Consider the following 24,348-nt stretch of genomic DNA (forward strand, 5'->3'; position numbering starts at 1 on the left):
CATCTGAATCACTTGCACATCCTAAATCAATTTAAATGCTTGCAATAAATGAAAACATATATTTCAGTCTTTTCTTAAGTCAATTAATCCTCCTAGAAACAAATTTTACACTCAGTGGTGTGAATATCTTGGTATTTAAAAGTTTGGAGCAGATGCTTCTGCCATGCAATACTGACCTGACCTTATTAAACTGATATTGGATTCAGAAAAAATAACTCACATACAATAAAATTAGACTTCTAGTTATATTCTATTTCTGGAAAAGTGCTAAGAAAAGAAGTTTATGTCAACCAGAGGAGGCATCCTGAAGACACAGTTTCAGTGTTTCACTTCGAAACTGTTTGCAACCCTGATATAAGAAATAAAAAAGTGTCATTATTACACCCAACTCTGTATAACAAAAACATAGCAATATGTTTTTATTTATTAATATAATTTACATTACTTGCTATTTGGACTATTCAAGTAAGAAGAATAAAAATTAACTGAAAGAATGGCAGGCAGAAGTAACTTTCAACTTTCAGGTAATTTTTTTTAATGTTTAACAATCATTTCTATTCAAGTCCATTTGATATAACAGCCTGTCCTACCTGAAAGCTTCTGAAAGTCCTGATGCCTGTACTGTTAGCACATAAACAGCTTCCCCGTACGTCAGGGGGATGGGAGGAAACATTTTCTTATCTGTTGGTGTAATGGCCACTGCCAAACTGGACAAGCTGAGTAGCCAACAGCCTGCAGGAATTAAAACTGTGAGTGCCAAGAAAAAAAAAGTGAGGTATGTGAGCATGCACTTTTTTGTGTGCATACTTCCAAGTAACTTACAAGACCTGATGATAGAGCAGTGAGGAACTGCAGAGAAAGGAAATTATTAACTGCTTAGACAATGCCAGCAGATATTTTAAGCTGCATTAGCTTATTAGCTCCAGGTTTTCACTGGTTTTTTCTTTCTTTAAAAGAAAACAGAATGAGAAAGTAAATTAAAAAATGTATTGCTAATGAACGATTATGTTTGCTAGATAATAATTTTGCATAAACTTAGTCATACTGCAGTATTATATTTGCCTTCTTCTTACTCTTAACACAAGTGTATTCTCATTTTGGCTTAAATACCAAGATCCCAAAGGATCAGTTCTGAAGTGCATGAGCTAAGAAATATGGCAGCATAAATATTTCTAGAGCAGCATAACTTCTGGCTGGCTTCTAACTGAATTATCTCAGAAACTTAACTTTGAATCACCCACGATGTACACAGGCTCTCGTTCAGAAAAGCTTTTAAAGACTTTATTGATGTTCAATACCCATTAGAGAACTTTCTTAAATAAAGGTGGTGTCGAGAATTTTGTTGAATCTGGACTTTAATTTTGTATTCAGTAGCAGGCGAATACAATTTTCCCAGAACTGTGTTGGCATCCCCAGTAATGGTGGCACATAAGATGTTTTGAATGCCAAGTATTGCAGTTTGGAGAAATAGTTAGAGTCTCTTTCAACTGTAAGGGAAAGAAAAAGCCAAGTATTTCCCAAATGAAAATGGTCCACATAGGGGTAAGGAAAATAATTTTTGTTCCAGACATGTCTAGGAGAAATGCAAAGAACAAGTAAATACAGAAAATCATTTTTCAGTGTTTCAGACTTGGTTTGAAAGCCTTGAAAATTGAATTTAGCTTGAGCCTACTCACTAAAATTTCTCTTTTGCTCCCAATACACAGCTATAGAGCAATGTGATATTGATAGTTTCTTTTTTTTGTATAGAGCTGTTCTGTTCTTGAATAAATGACCATAGAAAATTCAAAAGGTACCTTGCACTTGCAGTCAAACAACAGGATTTGATCCTAATTGAGTAGTGGGTGGAACTTTTCTTTTTCAATGAAAAAGGACTCTGGCTGCCACTATTTCGACTCTCTGAAACATTAATTTGATATGCTCTGAGATCTGGAATTAATATAGTATTAGTTAAGCAGTAAAACTGCAGAGTGCCATTGCCATTTTGTAATTTATTTTTAAAGGTTTCTCTAAATTATACTCTTTACACTTCTATGCATAACATTTTCTTGTTGTATAAAGGTTAACAGCTTTAACTAACTTTACTCACTAGAGAAGGAGAAAACAAGTGATTCAGTAGGGAAACTTTTTTTCTAGCCATAAAATCCTTCAAAAGACATCACCCAATTACCCTTCTTCTTTATAGTTAATTGCATTTATTAATATTATTTCTTGAGAAATAATCTTTGCTTTATTGGTGTCACAAGATTCTCCTCATAAATCAAAATTCAGAGTCCCACAAAGGAAAAAGAAATTTAGATCCAGAGAAGGGCAAAAAAGGTGGTGAAGGGTCTAGAAAGTGACTCCTGTAAGTAGCACCTTAGTGAGCTGGATTTGTTTAACCTGGAGAAAAGGAGGCTCAGGGGAGACCTTACTGCTCTCTGCAACTCTCTGAAAGGAGACACTGGCCAGGTGGGGATTGGTCTCTTCTCCCAGACAAACAGCAATAGAACATGAGGACATGGCCTCAGGCTGTGTCAGGGGTGGTTCAGGTTCAGGGTGGACATCAGGAAGAATTTCTTCCCTGGAAGGGTTGTCAGGCGTGGGAATGGGCTTCCCAAGGAGGTGGTGGAGTCATCATCCCGGGAGATCTTCAAAGAACAACTCTTCATGGCAGTGGTCTGGTCTAGTTGACAAGGTGGAGAAAGGCCAAAGATTGGACCCAATAATCTTTGAGGTCTTTTCCAACCTAAATGATTCAGTGGGATTTTTACCTTGTTGTAATTGTCAAACAAAATCCAGTTTTGCTAAAGCATGCATGACAGGGAACAGTATAACTTGCATTTGTTTCATTTGTTTCTGATTTTGTGCTGTCTTTGTGCTGAAGGTGTTGTGTATGACAGTCTGATGCTGAAGCACCAGTGCATGTGTGGGAACTATGCCAATCACCCCGAACACGCTGGAAGAATCCAAAGCATCTGGTCAAGGCTGCAAGAGACTGGGTTGCTAAACAAGTGTGAGGTAATTAAAAATTAAGACCAGATACCTGACTTGCTAAATTAAATAGCAAATTTATTAACTCCTAAACCTGTCTTACTTCTGTAATAAGAGAGTAATTTGTTTTAGGAATTATTTTGTCATAACTGATAATATAAAAATAATGCATTACAAGAAAACACACTTCACAATCAGGAAATAAAGAATTTACACAGTGTTATGCATCCACAGGCATCAGAATATAAAACCCAGACATGATTATTCCTCACCTTCATAAAGGAATGTAGACAAGCAGTAGTCAATAAGTAAGTGCAGTCCTCCCAACAGCATGGTTCTTAACTTTTTCAAGCAATTAAGGATTTTACTTCTGTAGCCTAGAACATTTTTTAAAATTTAGTTTGTATCACTCTGTAAGCGTATTGCATCTTGTCTTTTTTCAGGCTTTGAAGTTTGTTTTCATAGTATGATTCTTTACCTGATATACAACAGGTCCCATGTGAAGCCCCAAGACATTCAAGAACAATCTTATAGGCAATAGCAAATTTGTAATTTTTTTTCCTACTGCAAATTGCCTCAAAAAATTGCATATTAAACCATGCTTCAATAAAATATGGTCTGTGAGGATCATATATGATTTGGGTTAGTTAAAAGTAGCTTTTTCTTACAGTCCTTGCTTCCTGTGAGTTGTGAAGCACTGTCAATTTCAGAAGCCTGTGGCAATTGCAGGTGTTTACTGCACTGCAGCACAAGTTAACAAAGTTCAGCAAAAATTTGCTGCTGTTCTGCAGGATCCCAAAATTGCCATGGCTCTCATGTTCTGTTTAATTGCTTTTCTTTATATCCTTAGGTTTTTACAAACCCAAAAGAACTGGTTCAATGGAACCCTTTGAATAGCTATTAGTGACTGTCCCCAAAGATTTTCTGTAGGTAGCTCAGTGTCCTGGTCAGTGAGATATTGCAAGCACTGTAAATGGATTTGTTGTATACACTCATCTAACTAGATGGCAGCACTCTAACAGGCTAATTCTTTTTTTTAGCTTAGATAACTTTTTTGATGTTCAAGAAGACTTTCAGCAGGGCCCTTAAGGCCACCTATCACATCAGTGGTTTCACTGGGGAATCACATACTTCAAGATTAAGTTAAACATGCAGCTGAATGCTTTACTAAAATAAAGTCTGGTTACCTTCTTGACTCAGGACTGCATAGAGAAAAAACAAAACAGGGAAATTAAGTAAAATGCAGTGTATGTACTGCATGAACTACTATGCACTGCTTTCTTCACTTACAAACAGTTGTTGCTGAACAGTAAATTGTGTGGCTCTGTAAAAGGTGTAAAATGAAAAAGTGGTATGAATTAGTTTGAGATGCATGCAGTGTAAGAGTTTCCTGGAAGATTTAAAGTTTTCTCTTGCAATTCTAAAATTTCAAAACCTGAAGCACAGCTTATTAGGTCTTGCATAATCAAGTGAGGGGGGACAGAGGAAGAAAGTCCCTTCATGTTGAACTGCATTCAGCTAATATTGACCCCAACTGTGTACTTTGAAATGAGGCTGAAATTTGAAATGAGCTGTCAAAATATAAACACAGATGATAAAATTAAGGAGTCTCAGTGTGAAGCTGGTGCATAGATCTGGTGTTTATGTAGATCCTCTTATGTAGCTAGAGACAGAATTATATTTGGTGATGCAATCCTTTGTTTCACTAAATTATCTAGCATGTGCTGACATCAAACCAGCGCTTAAAACTGCTCACTTTCCAAAATAAGAAAGGCTACAGTAATACACTTAATTGGTGTTCTGTTTTTTCAGAAAATCATTCAGCTGAATAGACACCTTGTGTCACTAAAGGAGTGGTTATTGCATTATCCAAGATATAAAAAGCCACAGTCAAGCTGCTTTCTGGAATATACCACACCAAGAGTGCATAGTGAAAGGATCATGGGCAACTGCACTGTCACTTCTGTTGAATTCTGAATGCCCCCTCATGGACACTACCATTTCCTGATATAATTTCTCAGCATAATTTCCCACAGTTTTTGTCAGGAGTGGGAGATCACTGGTCAGGTTTTGCCCCATGCATTACCTCAGACACCAAATCTAAAGGGCAGGTTAGCAACTGCAACTTGCAGCAGCCACTTAGGAAATCCTCTGCAGTTAATGGTGAGCTTTATTCTCTCTAACTAAAACAGTAGTCTCACAGGAGGGCTGCAGGCCCACTCTTTGTTTGATAAGGAGTTTTAGGACCAAAACTAGCTCAGTTAGAGGTAGCTCAGTTTTTTTTTTTACCTTGCACTGTATGTATCCTTGGGCACAGGCTTGTTTAGGGGGCCCTCCCTATTTTCAAGATCTAACAAGAAACCCTTATGAAAATTAACAACTTGTATCTCTATGACCCTTGTTATCTATAGCAGGGAGCTTTATGTGGTTCCTAAATCCTTTAGTGTGGATTAAGTCCTCTCACACAGCTCAGGTCTTTGGCAATGGAGAGATGACTGGCTGAGTGTTCAGAACTAACTTGGCACAGGATGATGAATGTCATGCAGACTAAGGCTAACACCATGCTTGCTGCAGTTCATAGATTAATTTAGGTTGACTAATCTAAGCTTAATATATTGCCTTTGTATATACCTGCACATATTACTCATGCTGACCCCAAATTATTTTTAAAATACAACTTGGCAAAATCATAACACGGTTTGAATGGGGTACACAAGCTGTGTATCTGCTACAAAATAAAATGTGTCTGAGACTTCTCTACCCCTGCAGCCAACTGGCATGGAAAGCCGATGTTCATACTACCAGGAATGCTTCCTGGCCCATGCCAGTGACCAAACCATGTCTGGGAGTTGTTTGGGAGAGTGCTAGCTGCTGCTCAGCCAAAACAGTATGAAGGACCACTTTAGCAATTTAATAGTACAGATGATTGTGTTACTCTGCCTGGGAATGTTTCCTGGCACTGCTTAGTTTACTGCTGCAGGCACAGCCAGGAGGACTTGCTTTTCCAGACTGTATTTTGTCTTTCTAGCCACAAATACTTGTGCTCTAGAATTATTCAAACAACAGTTTGGAGGACTTTAGCTAAACCAAAAAATTAGTTTTAGCTTTCAGATTATTTTTTAAATCATATCCTACTTCCAAACAGATAGATTAATTCCTCCATTGGATTCCTCAAGACAAGTGAAAAAATACATTAGACCATTGCCAGTCACAAAGAGCCACATTTGGGGGACCAGCCCCTGACTGAGCTCAGGGCAGGAGAGTCGAGTAACTCTCACACATCCACATCCTCACACACATCCATAGTGAACTTTTTTATAGTCCTGGTATGTATGTATTGGAAAAACAAAATTGATACACAATATTTTTGCATTAGTTTCTAAATTTCAATGTTTGCTGAAATGCCTGTTTGGTGTTTGTTAAAGGCTGAGTTATCAAATGCAGATAGGGGCAGCTAAAAGATGCAAAGATGGGTATAAAAACCTCCATTATGTTTTTATTTTTACAATTTTCCCTTGGTAAACAGCAATGCCTAGCTGCCCTACCTTTGGGACAATAAAAGGACTGAATTATGTTTTGATAGGGGTGTCTACTTTCCACTTGTTTTAGGGAGAGGAAGTACTCAAATAACTCCTTTGGAGCTGTAATTTATACACACATGACTGACATTAGGCTACAGTGATCAGCACACTTTCAGAAGACAAAAGCAAATGCAGCCATGGTCCTGCTTTGTGACCCCACCTTTACTTCCTGTAGGGACTGCAATTTTCAGTCTAGAATTTGTTCTAAATTTTGGTTGTTTTTTTGTGGATTAGAGAGGCATCTTACACCTCCTGCTGTCCACATCTCATCAACTGAAGGGGAGAGAAGGAAAGAATTTCAAGTTGACTCTGCCAGATCACATAAACTGAAACATTTGAAAAATTCCACTCTTAGAACCTCAATTTGCCACTAAAGCTAAAATAATGCAGGAAAAGTTAGTCTTTTTTAAAGAGCAACAATATTTAGAGTGTTTAACATGTTCTAAATTACTCTAAATCTCAAGAGTGTTAGGCACTAGATGACCAAAACATGTGAAGAGAATAAATGCATCTGTATGTGGGTGCATGTGTGTCAGAGGAATGCTTGAAATTCCCACATGGTGGTTGTGGGAAGTGATGTGAGTATTCTGACGGGCACAGAACATGTTATCTGTGAGTAGTTTTGAAAGCAAGAGGAAAATTAACAACTATGAGAAATCTCAGGAACGCAGGAAAAGATCTCAAGACCTTGTTTGCAAACTTTATAGCCTAAGGGAATTTCATACAAAAAGCTGCAGTACAGGCAACGGACACATTACACTAAGAGACCTGAGTGAAAAATATCCTTATTCTTTGCAACAATTCATGTTAGTTTAGAGAGAGAAACAGTCAGCATCACCTTTGTCCTTTTGAATCTCTGTCTGTGCATGAATTTACTCTGCTGATAGTCCAACTAAAATCTTCAGGTTAATAGAGGCTGTCTGTGTGAAAATTTAATGGTCTCTTTTAAAAAGAAGACCAGACTTTGACCTTAATTTCTGTGAACATTTTCCTGTTGTGGGGACAACGGATTTCTAGTTCTAGACTGATTTTTCAAAGCACTCACGTGTAAGTATTTCACTCTCCTGAGATATATAAATGTTTCTGTTGATGAGGGAACCACATATGTCAGAGGACAAAGCCAACACACAAATTGCCATACACATTAGAAAAGGATAACCTGCCTTCTACTAAGGATGCAGTAGATGGGAGGCTGTAGTGTTCAAATTCTCTGTAATGAAACAAATACTGTTCATTTTTTTTCCCATGCTATTTCTACTTTTTTGTTGGCTTTATGCCAATTTCCTGCTACATTTTATATTTTTGATACTACCATGGTCCATGAAAATTAAGAACGACACTTCCAATTACAAAAAAGATGTGGCTAAAAGTGTAGGTGTAAAGTTATACAAATGCAGATGTTCTGTTTTCTGATAACTCATACTAGTGAGAGCCTAAAGTGATCACTTTGCATAACTGAAGTTACATGAGAGACTCTGGCAACGGACTTAGCACAAAAGCTTGTGTAGATTTGCTAAATACTGACATCATTTTGTGAGAACTATTCTTAGAAATTATTACAGGGGATTTTTAATGCACTTTTTTTCCTCTGTGCGGAGCCTTAGATAGTTGAGGTTAACATGCAGAGATACTGCAAAGAAGGGGATGAAAGGAACACAAAATGAGGAGATGGGATTGCAGAAGCAGCACAGACACGTGCACTGTTTACCCTTTCCTCCTGCCACCTACAGTGTAAATGTCCTTGCTGATGCTAGAGCTGGAGCAGCCATGGAGAAAGAGCACTCTGGGCTCTGCCAGCCCAGCTGGTGGCTGCCCTCCCAGGACCTCACTGTGGGCATCTGCGTGGAATGGGGTGTCCTTCTCAGAGCTGCTTGACTTCTGCACCAAACTGGCTTCTGCATAACCTGTTTGCACCCTAGAGAATTTGACTGGTGGTACTGGGTAGAAGGTATGTTGTTGGCAAAACATTTTCGGAGACCACTTCCAGACCAGATATTGCAGAGCATCCATTGTAAAAATAATTGGCTGTGTGGTTTGTTATAGTTAAAGGGATATGGCATTCCATTTAACAACACTTAAAAAACCCCCAGACAATTAACTGTCTTAAACATGTCTGAGAGTTTTTGTATACCTTGTAGAAAATATGTGACCAGAGAGTAAGTATTTTGCTCAAGGTTCTTTGGCATGACCTTCATAAAATTCCTCTTTACTTTTCTTATACATTTTTTTTATCTGTTCTAAAAGCCAGACTCCCTTCCCAGATTTGCTGTGGAGAATTGGGTATATACATTTTAAGGCAGCTTGTTAGAAACATGGACCTTAATGAGAATGGATGAAGGAATAAATGTTACCAGTCACCTCACTTGTGAAGAAAAATATTTTATCTGACCCAGAAGAACCATTACAGAGTTTACTGACTCCATGAAGTAACATAATGTGCTGAATTTGATTGTGCAACTGTGTGTTAAAAGGATGTGAGTGCACTGCTACAAATTCTCATGTGAGACTGGGAGAGGCTTGAAGAAATTAGAGATGAAAAAGGGTTTATTAAGTCATTTAGTTCTTGGATCATTCCCTAAAATGTTCTTTCCACTGCTGTGTCTAGTCAAGTTTTAAACACTGAGAGAAATAGGGCTTCCACCATTTCCCTGAGGGGGAGCTTGTTCCACAGTCATCTAGCTCTAGCTCAAAGGATATTTTTCCTGATTAGTCAGAAAAAATTCCCACTGCTTAACTCAATATAAATTGTGTATGCATCTTCTGATCTCCCATCCCCCAGGCATCTCCTCTTTTCTGCACATTCTCTTTAATATTCATAATATTGCCTTCCTCTCCTAGTGCAGAGGTTGGTGCTTTCCAATGTGTATGACAAGGTGTTGGATACAATAAGAATTTAACCTCCAAGAAAACTAGAACTAAATGCATTTCTGCAACAGGTAAATCAGTCTAGTTGAAAATAGGGTGGTCCATTTAGATAAGTGCTCTGCCTGTGTATCTGTAGACCTTGAGAGTCAGACAGACCCAGTCTGAGCTCTGAGAGAGATGGCCTTCAGTGTTCACAAGGACCAGGTCTGCAAACAGGGTCCAAGACCTCAAAATCAAGATGTATTCTCTTTACTTTATCCAATATCAACAGGAAAGATGATCTTGGGTCCAGAACTTTGTTGACAGTGCTGTTTATTATGCCCAATCCTGAACAAAATCAGATTCATGTTGCTGTATCTTCAAAGGCTGTGCAGCACTAGCACAAGGAGATAAATAAATATTTTTATGATATGCTGTAACTCAAAACACACACAAGGAATACATATGCCAAATAAGAAAGTATTAGTTTTATCTTTTCTTTCCTATTTTTCTTCCTTCCTAAACTGATTTGTAGAAAGATGTCTCAGATTTTTACATCCTGTTTTGGGGCAAGTATAGGCTGGAGACCCAGTCAAAAAGACAAACTTCACTTACAAAAATGTAAGAAAGCAAGTGAGTCATCATGTGTAGCAGCAAAAATATTAATCACAGGTAATCACAAATGTGTGTATATTGATATTGATCACACATTAAAAATTTAGAAACATACACAAATATGTTACTAAAGCATTTAAGGTTTAATTTTCTTTTTCTCCCAGTCTCTCCTCACTGTGATCATGTTCCTCCTAGCAGCATAAATCACAAGTACTAGTAATGGTGCAAAACACATTAATCCTCATTCCAAACACATCTGCAGCTTACAGGTGTGAATAATATTTTGCTCTCTAAATCAGGGTTTTTTTCTAGCCAGATTTCTTACTTAAAAAATATTTTATCTTTTGATTTGTATCTCATAAAATATTATGTCGAAAAGAGTCAGAATATTTTATTTTTCTTTTATGTGAAACCCTGTACTAAGATAACTCTCCTAAGGCTAAAGTGAAGCATTTTGTGATAAAGCACACATGCATTTGTTTTTCATATAGTATTACTTTAATAAACTTAAAATCAGTGTCACATTCCTGCATGACGCAATTTCAACCCATTATTAATCATACTAAATGTTATTTTGGACCTTTACTTTTTTTTTTTTTTCTCCCTAAATATTGTCAGCGGAATATTGTAGGCCTCTGCTGTTTTCTTTCAGCGAATTCGAGGTCGAAAAGCCAGTCTGGAGGAAATACAGCTGGTTCACTCTGAACATCATTCACTGCTGTATGGCACCAGCCCACTGAACAGACAGAAGCTGGACCCCAGGAAACTCCTAGGTCTGTACAGGCCTCTCTATTCTACTGAGAACAGCACATTCCAGCACTGTCATTAGTCATAGCTGGTGTCAGTTTAAAACACTTGGCAAGCAGTGTGACAAAAATTCACTTTTTCCAAACGCATTGCTATGTGCAAGGAGAATGTTACAATGGAAGCCAAATACAGATTAGCAAAATACACCGGCTGGAAGGCAGTGATACGAGTTTCTCCTCATTTGCTTCAAAAATCATCAGTGCTAACCTTTTACTGTAACTTGTTCTCCATTGGAGGTCAGTGGAAAATTTGAACACAGCTGGTTTTCTACCTCCTTGTATTCTTTGATTTGAAATTAGGAATTTAAGATACACTTGCTTGTCAGACTTGTTTGTTTGCTGTTCTCATTTGCTTTATTTCAACTATTTCAGCCACCCTGTCTTCAGATACTATGCCTAAGCTTTGCTAATAAGTGAACTTTATTTTATTGCCTTCTCATTATGCAGAATATGCTATCTTTCTGAACAACACGGGGGAAAATACATTAATATATTAAATGCACCTATGGTTGTACAGAAAAGCAGAAAACTGACAGGTTTTTCCATGTAAAATAGCTTCATGCACAGCCGATGCTCAGTGTATGTCTTTTGTAACACACAAGTAGGGTTAAAATGAGCTCTTCGTGGATGATGTAACATGAAGCAAATCTACTTGTCAGAAACACACAAAAACCTAGTGCATGAAAATCCATGAGTGAAATCCTACTCTTTATGTCCCAGCACACTGGATGCAACACTCTAATTCTCCGTTATTTTTATAACACTTCTTCTAAGATGTGAAGCTTTTCCTAAATGTAATTAAATCTAACCCAAACAAAAATAACATTAGCCATCAAAAGAAATTGCTGCCACAATTCTAGTAATACATAGCAATTACTTTGCTTTGGAAACTTATGCTGTTTCTTCTGTAAGGCAGACTGTTGCTTCAGGAAGTCCTAAGATCATAATGTTATATAGGTTTATACATTTTCTTAGCCAAGGCAACATCAAAACTGAAAAATATTTACAGTATAATAGATTCTCAGGAGCTTGAATTTCTAAGTAGGAAATCCTCTTTAAAAAAAAAAGCGCTTCCAAGAAAAAGTTCTAAATTCCTTCAATTCCAATTAAATTAAATTTCCGATTAAATTAGAAACATTTTTATTTGATTTCATCAACATTGTTAAAGTGTTCCTTTTTGATACAGCCAAGCATTCCATTTCAATAATTTTGTTGGCTTTAACTACTTTTAATTTCTCTTTTACATTATTTAATACAGTACACATTGATACAAAATATTATTCCAGTTTTGGATCTCAGTGGTTGAACAGTATTTGGGATGCAGTGTGCAGTTGCTGGTACAAGGTTAAGAAGGAATGGACCTGACTTATATGTCTGCTGATCTACTCAGAATGCAGAAAGCTTTATTTATCCAATCTCAGAAAATAATTTCTTGGCCCACAGTTTCTTACTGGACATGTTTTGCCTTTTTTATTGGACCCTTAGTCCAAGACATTTACTGACTAAGTTTATACCAGGATCACACTCTTAGAACATATTCTGAGTGTATCCTTGGCTCACTGCCCTTTTCTCTCAGTTTCTAGGATATTTTCTTGTAGCATCTCACATGGCCTTTTACCAAGACAAAAGTCAATAAAACACCCTTCCCACATGATTTTGCATGTGCCTGTTTTCTGGCTGGAAGCTCTAATCATTTGGGCTTCCAGACTCTTGGACAAAGCAACCTAATTGTCTCTTTCTTACATTTTCTTCCAAAATGCAGTCCTGATTTTGGTGTCCCCATTTCAGTTGAAGTTGAACCTAACCAATTCTGACATTAAAACTAACATCTTTGTATATTACAGAAATTCAATATACATGTAGGGAAAATATATAAAGAAAATGTTTCTTATAAAGACATGATAAATAACAACATTGTCTCAGAAAAGATTTCTATTTCAAAGAAAGTGTATAATTTTTTCTACAGAAATAGTTCCATCAAATGATGGCTTTGCATCCTAATGAAAAGTAGGACCTAACTTCCCTTTCTTTACTCCTCTACCCATCCAAAAAGACAGGAGCAGGATTTGCTCACTACTTATGCTCCAGAAAAGGGTTGTGTTTCCTGTTCCTCATTGGAGGAGTGCATCTGCCTTCTCTGAAGCTCTTTTTCTTTTTCTTTTGAAAGTGAGCTTTTACTCATCATTTTTCCTCAGTTTATCAGACTCTAAGCCCTCAGTCATCAATCTCCCAATCAGCTTCTTTGACTTCTGTAGAGGCCTGACCTCAGTCAGTGACGGGTGCCTCAGCACCTAATTTGACAAACTAGCTTCTATGCCTTTGTGCATTGATATTCTAGAATACAAATCTTGGAAAATTTCTAGTTCTATCAGTACACAATTGTACTGAATTAAAAGTGCTGGTGACTACAAACTTTGCCCTAGTACAAAGTCAAAAACATTTGTTAATTTAGACTTGTCTTCTATCTCATTTAAATACCTCAATATCTTCTGGGACCTCAACTTCAAATATCATGGGAAATTCTCACTCCAATTCATTTTTAGAGTAGCTTTTTGCTATTGATTTTCATTTCTGGCAGGCTGTTGTGAGCTTTCCTTTTTTGTGAGGCTAGCTAAGCAATGGTCTCACTTTCTCTTAGTCCAACATTTCCTCACTATTCTTTTCATTAAATCTCAATGTTTTTCTTTTTCTTCAGAGTTTGGCAACTACTATTTTTTAAGCCATCATGCAATAAGAAGAGAGCATTCCAGCAAGCTTCTTGATACACTGAAAATGCTTCCATGCTTGTTTTCCCCAGTTTTAGTACTATCTTCTGATTGATTTCAGTGTCCTTCCTCACCATCTGCTTCTCTGTTTTTACTTCATGTTTATTGTTTTTAATAGTGTTTACCATGCACAATGTGCCTGGCTGCAGGGAGATAAATGAGAATTCATCTGCTGTCTCTCATGTCCCAACTCTGCCATGGAATTTAAGAAAAAATGTCTAGTCATTCAGTAATCTAAAAATTCCTCTTTTATCTCAAATTACATCTTTCCATTAATGTCATTAAGACATTTCCATTAATGTCTTCTGTCGCTTTAACAGCACTAATTTTTTAGTTATCTGCTTGTGACTTTTTCATCTTCCCCATAGTAAAAAGTGAAAAATTGGTCCCTGGATCTGTCTAGCAAGATCTGGAAACTCCAACTTGCACCTCTGACAATCTCCTGCAGCCAACATTTCCTTGCATGTCTGAGGCTGTTAGGACTCACAGTATGAGAATGCTCTGCATAGCTGCTGCACCTGCATTTCCCCTGGTAGCTCCACAGGAGGTTTTGTTTGGCTTCTCTCGCACTCTGTGCAAACTGATCAAAGGCCTCTCGTCGGATAAAAATGCATCTTGGATTTTACTCAAAGCATAAAGCACTTTCCTCATCCCAGACCTTGCAGTCTGATCTCTCATACTTCAAAGATGATGGCTTATAGTTGTCTTTATGCATTTCATTGGCACCTGCTAAACATGAGTAACTGCAGCATTCACCCCTTCCATATCACTGGGTGACTCCTCTAGGAAACTCCAGTGATTCACTATCTAATGTTTCCTCCAGATGGCAAAGTTACAAAGCCAGTTCTGTGATATGGCAGGGGAAAAGCTTATGTTCTCTTCCACAGCTGCCTTAGGATCAGATTACACATTGGGATAGGAACTGCATCAAGTCCTGAGATCCTTATGCAGTTTGCATAATGTCATTATCAAGACAAACCGTGAGTTTAGTAGTACCAAAAAAAGAAAAAATTAATAAAATGTGAGTATAAACATTAAGGTAAACCCTATCATATTAGCTAATGTATAGAGTAGATTAGCTAGAAATTAAATTCTAAAGTCTATTAAGTTTTTGTTCCCTTTAGTATAATGTATTCACTGAATAATACTGAAAAAATAGTATTCCAAGTTATGTTTTCAAAATATTCATCCAATCATTGATGTAATGTAAATGAAGAAAAAGCATTTTTACATAGATAGAAAGACTAAGGTTGCAATTTTCAAAGGAGAAACTCTTTTGAAGCAAAGAAGCTAAGAAATTAGTTATCAGTTTTATGTAAACTTAATGCAGTTCTCTCTGTTGTCAGTGAAAAGAAACAGGTACTTCTCAAGCATATTTCATCCCATCAGTCATGTAGGCTGGATGGAGGAGCCTGCCTCAGTCCTGTAGCTGGAAAAGAAACTGACATGAGTAGCTTAGTTAAGCTGCTTATCAGCTACAGATATCAGGATGATTAGTCACCCTAGTTCAGAGTGATTTTCTGTGGAATTTTGGTCATTATTTTCCTTTGAAATTACCATTTACCTGTGTTAAGATTTTTCACTGTTGCATAACAGCACCTTGAAAGTCCCATGGCTGATTTGATTTCTAAGTATTATGATTATTTTTTGGATTATTATCTGGCACTTTTATAGTGATAATAATACTGTAATCTGAATTACTGTAAAGAACAAGGAAATACAGTTCCAGTACTTAAATGTCTTTTTTGATAAACAATACTTACTGTTTCTTTTTTTCTTTAATATATAGGAAACGTGTCTCAAAAACTCTTTTCCTTGTTGCCTTGTGGGGGACTGGGGGTAAGTAGATTTTATTTTTTTTTTTTCACAAAAGGGACAACACACAACATATGCGTTCTCTGGCTAATTCTTTAGCACTATCAGTTCAAAGTCTTCAGAAGCTGATAAAAAATGTAGAGATGAAATATGAGCCATTATCACACTGTGTCTTCAAAGACATGGAACACAGCACATTACAAGAGGCATATGGGAGAATTAGGAACAAATTTTGTGTAAATGTGCCAATTTCTAGTTATCCCACGTTGGGTTTTTTATCTGAACTCTTTTCTTATGGAAAGTACCATGGGCACAATTGCTATAGCACAATGAGCTTTGGAGAAGCCGTTTTGTGCACTGTTGAAAAGTAAATATGGCTCCACACTTCTCTGAAAGACAAAAAAATTGCCAACACTAACATTTAGCATGAAAAGGGCTCACTAGCTGCTAGCCAATAACTTAGGTATTGAAATAATAAATTATGTCAGCATTTTTATACCCTGTTTTGAAACAGATTCATCCTGAAAGACAAGCTCATATTAGGACACAGTAGACAAAAATCTGCAGAAAGAAACATGTTGCAACACTACGTGAAAGAGTAAAGCTAAATTAGTGAAAACCATATAGAATTTCTACTGATACCAGTATAATGCTCCTATTAAATTGTAGCAAAGATAATTCCTAGGAGAAATAATTTTTCACATAAATGAGTTTTTCACACAAAAGTATTTCATGCTCTTGGTCCAGCTGGATCCATTATTTTCTGATGTCATCAATATCAAAGTGAAATGGTAATATTCTAGATATCAGTGGGCTGGATGGTTGATGTATATTTAATTCCCTTTTACTGCTTCCCAGTGAATTCTCTGAGTACCTTCTCTGAAAAGTCTGAGCAGACATAAAAGCGTTATCTCAGGACGTCAACTTTCGCTGCTACCTTATACAGATTTATTTACCTTTTTTCTTCACGAAGGATAAATTCCATACCATACTAGTATGTTTATAGGACAGAAGAAGTACTCATATTGTAAGGTTTTAACACACTCAAGAAAAAAATGCACTTTAACCTTCAGTATTTTGTAATTTTGGTGGATTTCTGAACTATGAATTAAAAATAAAATAATCAGGAAGTCGTAATCATTTCAGATCATCTGCCTTGGGCTTAGCTTGCTGAAGATCCTCCCAAAATTTGGAAGTTGGTGACTAGCAACTTGCCAATCTGGAAACTTGGGCATCATTTCTATATGTGGTTCAGTTAACACTACACATTGACATACAGATGTGTTTGCATGTGCACCTCTGTAAACTACCGTGTGCACACATGCACACACTGGTCTGTAAAAAAGGTAATTTTTCACACTGCTGGTGGAGAGAAAATTGAACAAAAAATTAATAAAGTTGAGAAAGGATGTACAGGCTTCTGAGTTAAAAGGAGATAATGTAAAAGTTCTAGAAAAAATCTGTTTGAGGGCCTTGGATAGTAAAATAAACTATAGCATTCTTTAAAAAGCAAAGGATAAGACTTTTCTATTAAACAGATTATTGTGACCAGAGATGACCAGAGATGTGCTTTGAAATCCTTCTACTGATAACAGTATGTTTCATTCTAAAGCTAACAGAGGTCAGAATTGCTCAGTACAACTTCACTGTTTCAAGCATTTAAATTCATCTACACTTTTTTTTTTTTCCCAGTCTGTTTCATTTATTTCTTATTTAAATTCATGGAAATTGGATTAAAGCACATGTTGCAGAAATGGATCTTTTATTTATTTATTTTCTAGTTGGTCTGCCTTTCTATATATGATTACTGTCAGGCTTGCTGTGGGATGCTTTTAAAGGAATGGGTTATGACCTTTTTCAAGGTAAATAATCAGATTAGGAGCTTTCTTTCAGCGATATTTAGCTGTTGATTGGTTAAACTCAGGGAAAGGGAGCTGCTTCAAACTATGTGGAATTCTTAAGATTACTTTCAGAAATGATGGTGGAAATGAGGAAGAAATATTGCTACTTAGTAGCTTTCAACTTGAAAGGTATAAAGCAGTAATCAATGAAAAGCAGGAAGTTTAGTTCATGAAAAGATTTTAGGGAGGCATGGAAGAATTTTATCTTTTTTATGTTTGTTGTATATTTTTTCGTCCTTTCTTGTATCATTAGTTGTGTGCTGCAGAAAATAACACAGTGTTAAGAAAAAAACCTTCCATTCTTGTATGAGACTTTATGATTGCCATTTAGATGATGGTTTTCAGAGCTCTTTGATCCTATTATTTTCTAACCATACGGGGACATTGCTGTTATTAAGCAGCTCTGTCATTAAATAGATTAGTGGTTTGACTGCTCATACAGGGAATGGGAAACCTAGGCTCAGTTCTGTCCACTCCCAGGCTGTATTTAATATCAGAGATATAATTTCTTAGAGAGTGTTGCTACCACACAAGAGATCAAATATTATTTCTGGTTGGGGGCCCCCACACCATGCATTAGTGATGCCATTGTTGGAAAGAGCACAGAACAAGTAAGATTTTATCCATAAGTAGGAAAAAGCCCATCTACCTAAGGCTATGATCTTCCTGTTACATACAATTATAAATACTTCCAAGTCCTAGTTCTGAGGCCCTGTTCCACAAACAGATTATAAATTTGATGTGAAAGAATCACTGAACAGAATGAAAACTGTTCTTGGATCAAGGAATGGAAGCTAGGACTTCCTAAACGCTGAAGACATGATCACTTGATGGACTTATACTGTTCACAAACAAAAGTCCAAGTAACTTCCATAACCCTGAATTCTACTCTATTACTGATTTTCTTATCTCGGTTCTAAAACTGCAGCCAACATCAGGGATCCTCTCCTTTGGACATTACTTACAGTTGCAGTAAAAGAAAGTTTGTTTCAAGAGCTTTGAAAAGCAAACAAGAGGCAGCCTGAGTCCATAACTAGTATTTTCTGATCCTTTACCATCACTCCACTAAATCTTTTGTAGCAATGAAAAAAAAGTATGTAAAACTACAGTTTACTCGTTTTGTACACACTTTTCATCCCTATGAATTTTCTTTTAAGCAGTGCTAGGGATTGATTATGTCAGTCATTGGTGTAGTATATGTTATACTTTCAGGAGAAATCAAATAAATTTTTTAGTGTGATAAGGAATGATATAAGTAGTAATTAGCTCTCTTACCTAAGAGCAGAACTCTGTTTCATCTGTACAGCTAAATTGAACATATCTCACAAAGAGACAAAAAAATTGTCTAAGCTAGCATCCTAAATTTGCCCATAACAAGTTTTCTTTCACTGGTGGTTAATATTTTATCAGAGGACTATCCAGGGTCAGGAGTATAAAATCCACTGAAGTATGGAATCTCCCTCCTGCAATAATGCTTTTTATGGGTTTTTTTTCTTTCAAGCTTAACCTTGTTCCAGAACCAACTGTTGTTAAAGAATTCTAATACCAGAGGGATGAAATTCTTTGTGTTGGAGAGAGACTAGCAGCTCTATGGCCAGCAGTTTTAATAATAAGAGATGGTTTCTTGCAGCTGGTCAGAGGTTTGGAATGTGAAAAGTTTTCCAGGAGAGGTGGGTAGATTGCAGGTGAAGTGGCCAAATGGGGAGAATAATCACAAATTACATTTTGGTTCTGTGGATTGTCAGACTGTTTTTCATCTGTAAACAGCCACTAGAGCTATAACTGATCATTTGACCAATGTATCCATCTCTTGCAATTTCTCTCCTGTTGTGCTGTGAAAATGACAATAAGAGAAGCAGAAGTCTACTTTTAATGGGACTAAGTTTCATCTCCTTGTCTCAGTCTGTCACTAAAAATACTGATTGTTTTCTTGCCTGTTTGACCTGCTGCTGTGTGAAGAAATCTTGAAGTCATTTCTCAGCTATATTTTTTTGTCTAGTTGATAGGCAAAAAACCCCACAAAAGCAAAGAAGAGCAGGCTTTTATGATAATGTCATCATCGGCTCCCAGCTTCAAACACTTCTGCGGCTTTTGAATTGTCATTTATAACTTGGAACTGAACCGACCCATAATTCCCTTGATGCATTTAGAGAAATTGATAACAGACTGCTTCTTTTATGGCTCAGAGGAGGCAACTCCCATCACATCACTATTGGCAGTCAATATTATTTTCTGACATGGTTGTAAAAGTATAAAGGGGCTTATGGCATTTGTTTAGATGAGGAATGGGCTCTCAAGCTGTGCTGGGGTTTATGGGTCCAGATTACTGAGAAGCAAAGGGAATATGATGTTTGCAAACAGGATATGATTTTATTTAAGTTTGGGTTTCATACGTTGTTCCCTGGGGATTGTCCTGCAGACAGAAGAGAATTTCACTTTTATCATATGAAATTGGGCAGATTTCCAATACCCCCTGCTCTCCCCCCATCCTCCCCACCAAAGACACTGCTCCAAACCTGTAACTCGTAGTCAGAACTTTAAATTGCAAGAGGAGGAGCTAGGGAAGAACGCTGCCCTGCAAAAAATCAGACTTCAAAAAAAATTAATGTTTTGTGAGCTTAACAGAGTGGCTCTTGGGCTAAATATCAAGCCATCTGAATGGCTAAGCATGGCTTGTACATAATATGGAATGTCCATTGCATTTCCTCTAATTTTGCTGTTACAGCAGCAAAGAGAAACAATATCTTCTGCTGAGATAAGCTGGTTTTGTTTTGAAAATCATAGTGTAACTTGGATTTTTCATATCAGAAAACAATTTGACCTGTAATTACCAAGGGAAGAAGTTTGTAGTTATAAAATCTCTCAACATATTTATGAAACTTACAAAACATTCATATTTTCTGAATGTTAAATTCCTTCCTGCTATTCCTTCCTGTGGCAGCTGACAGTGCTACTTTTTGTCCTGACCACACAGGAAGAAAAGTAATAAGAAAGGCAAGATTTACTAGTACACAAGTTTAGTAAGCCATCCAGGAAACAAATTGTTTTTTGCTGCTTCTCATTCTTCCCTTGATCTTAGTCTGTGCCCAGGAAGAATTTTCAGCCTTTACATATTATGACTCTTCATTCCTCTTATTTCTATAAGAGATAATGACACCAAACTGGTTCCATTACCATGGTACAACTGTCTAAAATCAAGAAAATGTTGGCAGTGGCATTGCCTTCTTGTAGCAAGTTTAGGTTCCAGGCTGCTTAGGTATCTGTCCTTATACCTGCACACAAAAGAGTCAGTAAAGAAATTAGACTGCCTACAATTTAGGTGTTCAAATGAACCATCACCTTCACAGAGATATTAGAATTAACTTGTGCTTTTTCCCTATATTCCAGGCTGTACCACAATTAGCATAGTCCTCTGAACAAAAAATGTGTCTGTTTCCTAGTTTTGGGAAAGCAATCTGAAGTTCCTATAAGCTCATCTACTCAATATTAAGTTTTGCATTGTGAAATCATTATCATCCCATGCTGCCAATATATTCACCAAACAGTTTAAATTATTTTCCTGACTCATTAACCTACTGAAATCTGCCAGTTACAACATTTTGGAGCACACTGCAGAAGGCTCCCAGGAATGAAGGACTTTTTACCTCCTAAAACAGTCAGTTATACCACCCCCAAAGAAATACCAAGATTTAATCAAAAAACCAGGCACATCATACTTTAATTGACATATTTTGCAGACTATTTAGGAATCATAGTTACACGGTGTTGACTGGGATATTTTCTGCAGAGGTAAACAAAATGTGTGCTAAAAAAGGCCACCCTGGTACCACCCCAAGGCAATTTAAGGCCACTGGGATGGAGCTATGCCAGAGCTGTAAGTTTGTCTAAAGAAAAAATAGCAAATAGAGAGAATTAATTTCATTAAAATTTAATTAAAATTTAACTAACTTGCAGTCCAGAACAACAGATCTCTGAAGATTCCCTTGTCCAACTTTATGTACTGGCATTAGAAAGCCACATTCATCAGTACAGCAGGAGTCATTCTACCTAAGATCAGAAGAACTGACTGGAGGTCCTTGATTTCCTTTATTGACAGAGACTTGAAACAACTAAGTTTCAAATTTTACGCACATTGATTTTAGAAAAAAAACCAAACAAGTGTGATAAGATGAATCTTGGTCACAGCAGGAAACAGCCAGCCTTCCTTTACTGAGGCACACAGACCATCCCTGGTTCTGGGAAGTGCATCAGTGTCTCCTGGGCAGGGAGAGAATGCCACATTTATCATATCAACACCATGGCCACAAAAAAAAATCCTTCAAATTACAGGGCAGATACTTCATTTCATACTTGTTCTTTCAGGGCACTGAGGTGGCCCTGTGCCATCTACCACAGAGCTTGATGTTTCTGTGAGAGGTGAAACTGTTTAACTGAGAGACAGAGTTCCTTGGTATTGCTGCAGGCACAATACAATGTTCTAGAATAGTCCCAGACTGCTTTTACTTGCTGCAGGCAAGGATAAAAAGCTCAGACGTGGTAATCTCACAACATGTCAAATACACAATTTGGTCTCTCAAACTATTTTTTTACCCTTTTTAACAAAGGATGGCTTCCCCTCGCTACTCAACCAGGTTAAATTTTTAAACAAATATACATTATATGGAACATAGAAAATTATTGGGAAGTTAATGAACTACTGTAAACCCAAATCTTTAAAGGTCTTACCTAATTTTCTGCATTTTCTAAAAACGATAGTGTTGCCAAAGGCAAACATTATGCAAAGAAGCATCTTATTTGCCAGAATAGAAAACATTGATATAAATATAGATATAGATATAGATATAGATATAGATATAGATATAGATATAGATACAGATAGAAATATACAGACAAATATGCACAGGTATGTTAAATGTAAATAGTGGAATAGTATCATATCCAATCTACTAGTACTACTACTAGTCACTCTTCCCAGACTTTACCACGTACACACACACGGATTTGACAGTAATTCTGTAATTAAAGAAGAATTCACATTTGCACTTTAAAAACATATAATCTGTTTATTGACAGAATTTAACTGGGTGGACAGAAGAGCTCCCTGAAGAGTAAATGTTCTTGTGTTGTTTATCTGAATGAACACCAGGTACTAGTGTAGTCTCACATTGGCCTCTAACATAAAGAACATCTACATCCAGGCAGAAAGTTGAAATGTTATGTTTTAATAAAAATGTGTTCAGAGGTAAATGATGAAAATTTTCAAAACTAAGGCCGGAATATTGCAAAAAGAAGTTGCATTTTCTGTAACTGCATGCATTGCAACCAACTATACATTGTTGTATCTGCTTGTCTACAAACTCCTGGAAACTGCAAGATCAAACATAAGAAGGCAGTTGCACAAGCATTTTCACACACTAACCCATTAAATACTAAAACAAATGTCAAGTTAAATTAATAGACTACTTAGGGCTAGGCCTGAAAGTGCAGTAACATTTTTTACAAGCATCTGGTGATATACGCCACATATCTGAGACTTGAATCTTGGCCTAAGTGTTTTATTTATGAGTTTTTTCTAAAAACAAGATCTAATCCACATCTAATCCATGCTATCCTCCCTCCATTGCCCCTAACAATGATCCACACATCACTGTTTCATTAAGATTTTGAGATCCTTTACAGTGTCTAATGTATGCTTTATGAGAGGTTGAAATTCTGGGTGTCTGTCACAAAAGTTAGTTTCAGAGAGAAACCAAGTAAAACTACTTCTTTTTGAGATACTGTTGTATTCAGGCTTCAGCTTGACTTAGCCTGATTTTTTTCTGCTTCTCATTTGAACGCAAAGCTATTACTTTTCCAATACTGACCTCACCTTTTTTTTTTTTTTTTTTTTTTTTTTTCAAACTTTAAGATGTATTTAATTTTACAGAGGGGATGCTGCATTTAAATCAGGGGATGACTACCAACATCTGTAACTCTACTAGGCATTCAATAATTAATTAATAATTAAATTTTTTACTGAGTATTTCCTGAAAATTTACTTTGATTGGGTTTTCATGTTACTTCACTACTGGCAGGTAAAACTTGAAAGACATTAAGTATTCTACATACAACTGGTTTGTGTACTGCTCACATTCCTTGTTCTTGTAGAAAGTCTGGAAAGATGCTTTTGGGGTCAGAATTAATAGCCTTTAAAACTATTTTTAGAAGTCCTTATCCATAAATATTATTACTGATAAATTCTCCTACTGGAATTATTCAAACACAGAAGTCAATGCAAGACTAAGGGAGTTTCCACGGTTTTTGTTTAAGCAATGATTTGTGTTGGTTGTTTGAACTATTCATCCTGCTGGAACTTAAAGATCACACGCCCTTCACAAATTTTTTGTAAATCATACTGGTAGGCAAGAAAATACGCAAAGCTACTATTCTGGGTACTCTTTATGGTAGGCACTTAACATCAAAACAGCTGGAAATGCCTTTGACAGAAAAAAATCTTTGATACAGCTGCAATAGTAAAAATAAAGGAAGCTCACTGTACATATTTTTCCAAAACTAGTACCCTTTTACACACTTCCTGTATCTGGAATTTATGGAAAAGACGTCAGCCATGCAAACCTTTTCTCCTTTGTTCCTTAACGAGTGACATGGCTGACAGGCCATTCATTAGAAGTTGCTCCTCAGAGATGATGCGCGCACCTTCGCTTCTTTAGTCATGGTGAGATGAAACAGCAGCTGAGAAGCACGTTGAGGACCTTTTGCTTCCTGGTGGAAATCACAGAGGTGATGAATGATCACCAGGACATCTGTAGGAGTGGGAGGTGAGAGCTATGAGCGTGACACCTGGGAAGCTGCACTGCTCATGGTCAGGAGCAAAATATTACAAACTTATGTGGCAGTGTTAGCTGGCACCAACTGTCTCTAAGAATGACACACTCCTTGCTGGAAGTGATACCAAAAGGCCACACAATTTTTAGAGATTGGAACACTTCAGAAAAATATTTAATTTCTGTTTTCACGCCAGTATATTAACAAAACCCAGCGATGGAAA

The 24,348-nt window shown here is 36.8% G+C and overlaps 1 protein-coding gene across 12 annotated transcripts in view; it reads left to right on the forward strand.

The window, feature by feature from the left end:
- Positions 1 to 24,348, forward strand: part of HDAC9 (histone deacetylase 9) — a 455,649-nt gene that overhangs the window by 312,780 nt on the left and 118,521 nt on the right. For all 12 annotated transcript variants that reach the window (XM_064704437.1, XM_064704440.1, XM_064704439.1 and 9 more), the window contains 3 exons: positions 2,867 to 3,000; positions 10,666 to 10,786; positions 15,374 to 15,423. In XM_064704437.1, coding sequence (XP_064560507.1) covers positions 2,867 to 3,000; positions 10,666 to 10,786; positions 15,374 to 15,423 — 305 coding nt within the window. The remainder of the gene's footprint in view (positions 1 to 2,866; positions 3,001 to 10,665; positions 10,787 to 15,373; positions 15,424 to 24,348) is intronic.

The sequence above is a fragment of the Zonotrichia leucophrys genome, chromosome 2 (genome assembly GCF_028769735.1).
Source record: "Zonotrichia leucophrys gambelii isolate GWCS_2022_RI chromosome 2, RI_Zleu_2.0, whole genome shotgun sequence".
NCBI classification, from domain to species: Eukaryota; Metazoa; Chordata; class Aves; order Passeriformes; family Passerellidae; genus Zonotrichia; species Zonotrichia leucophrys.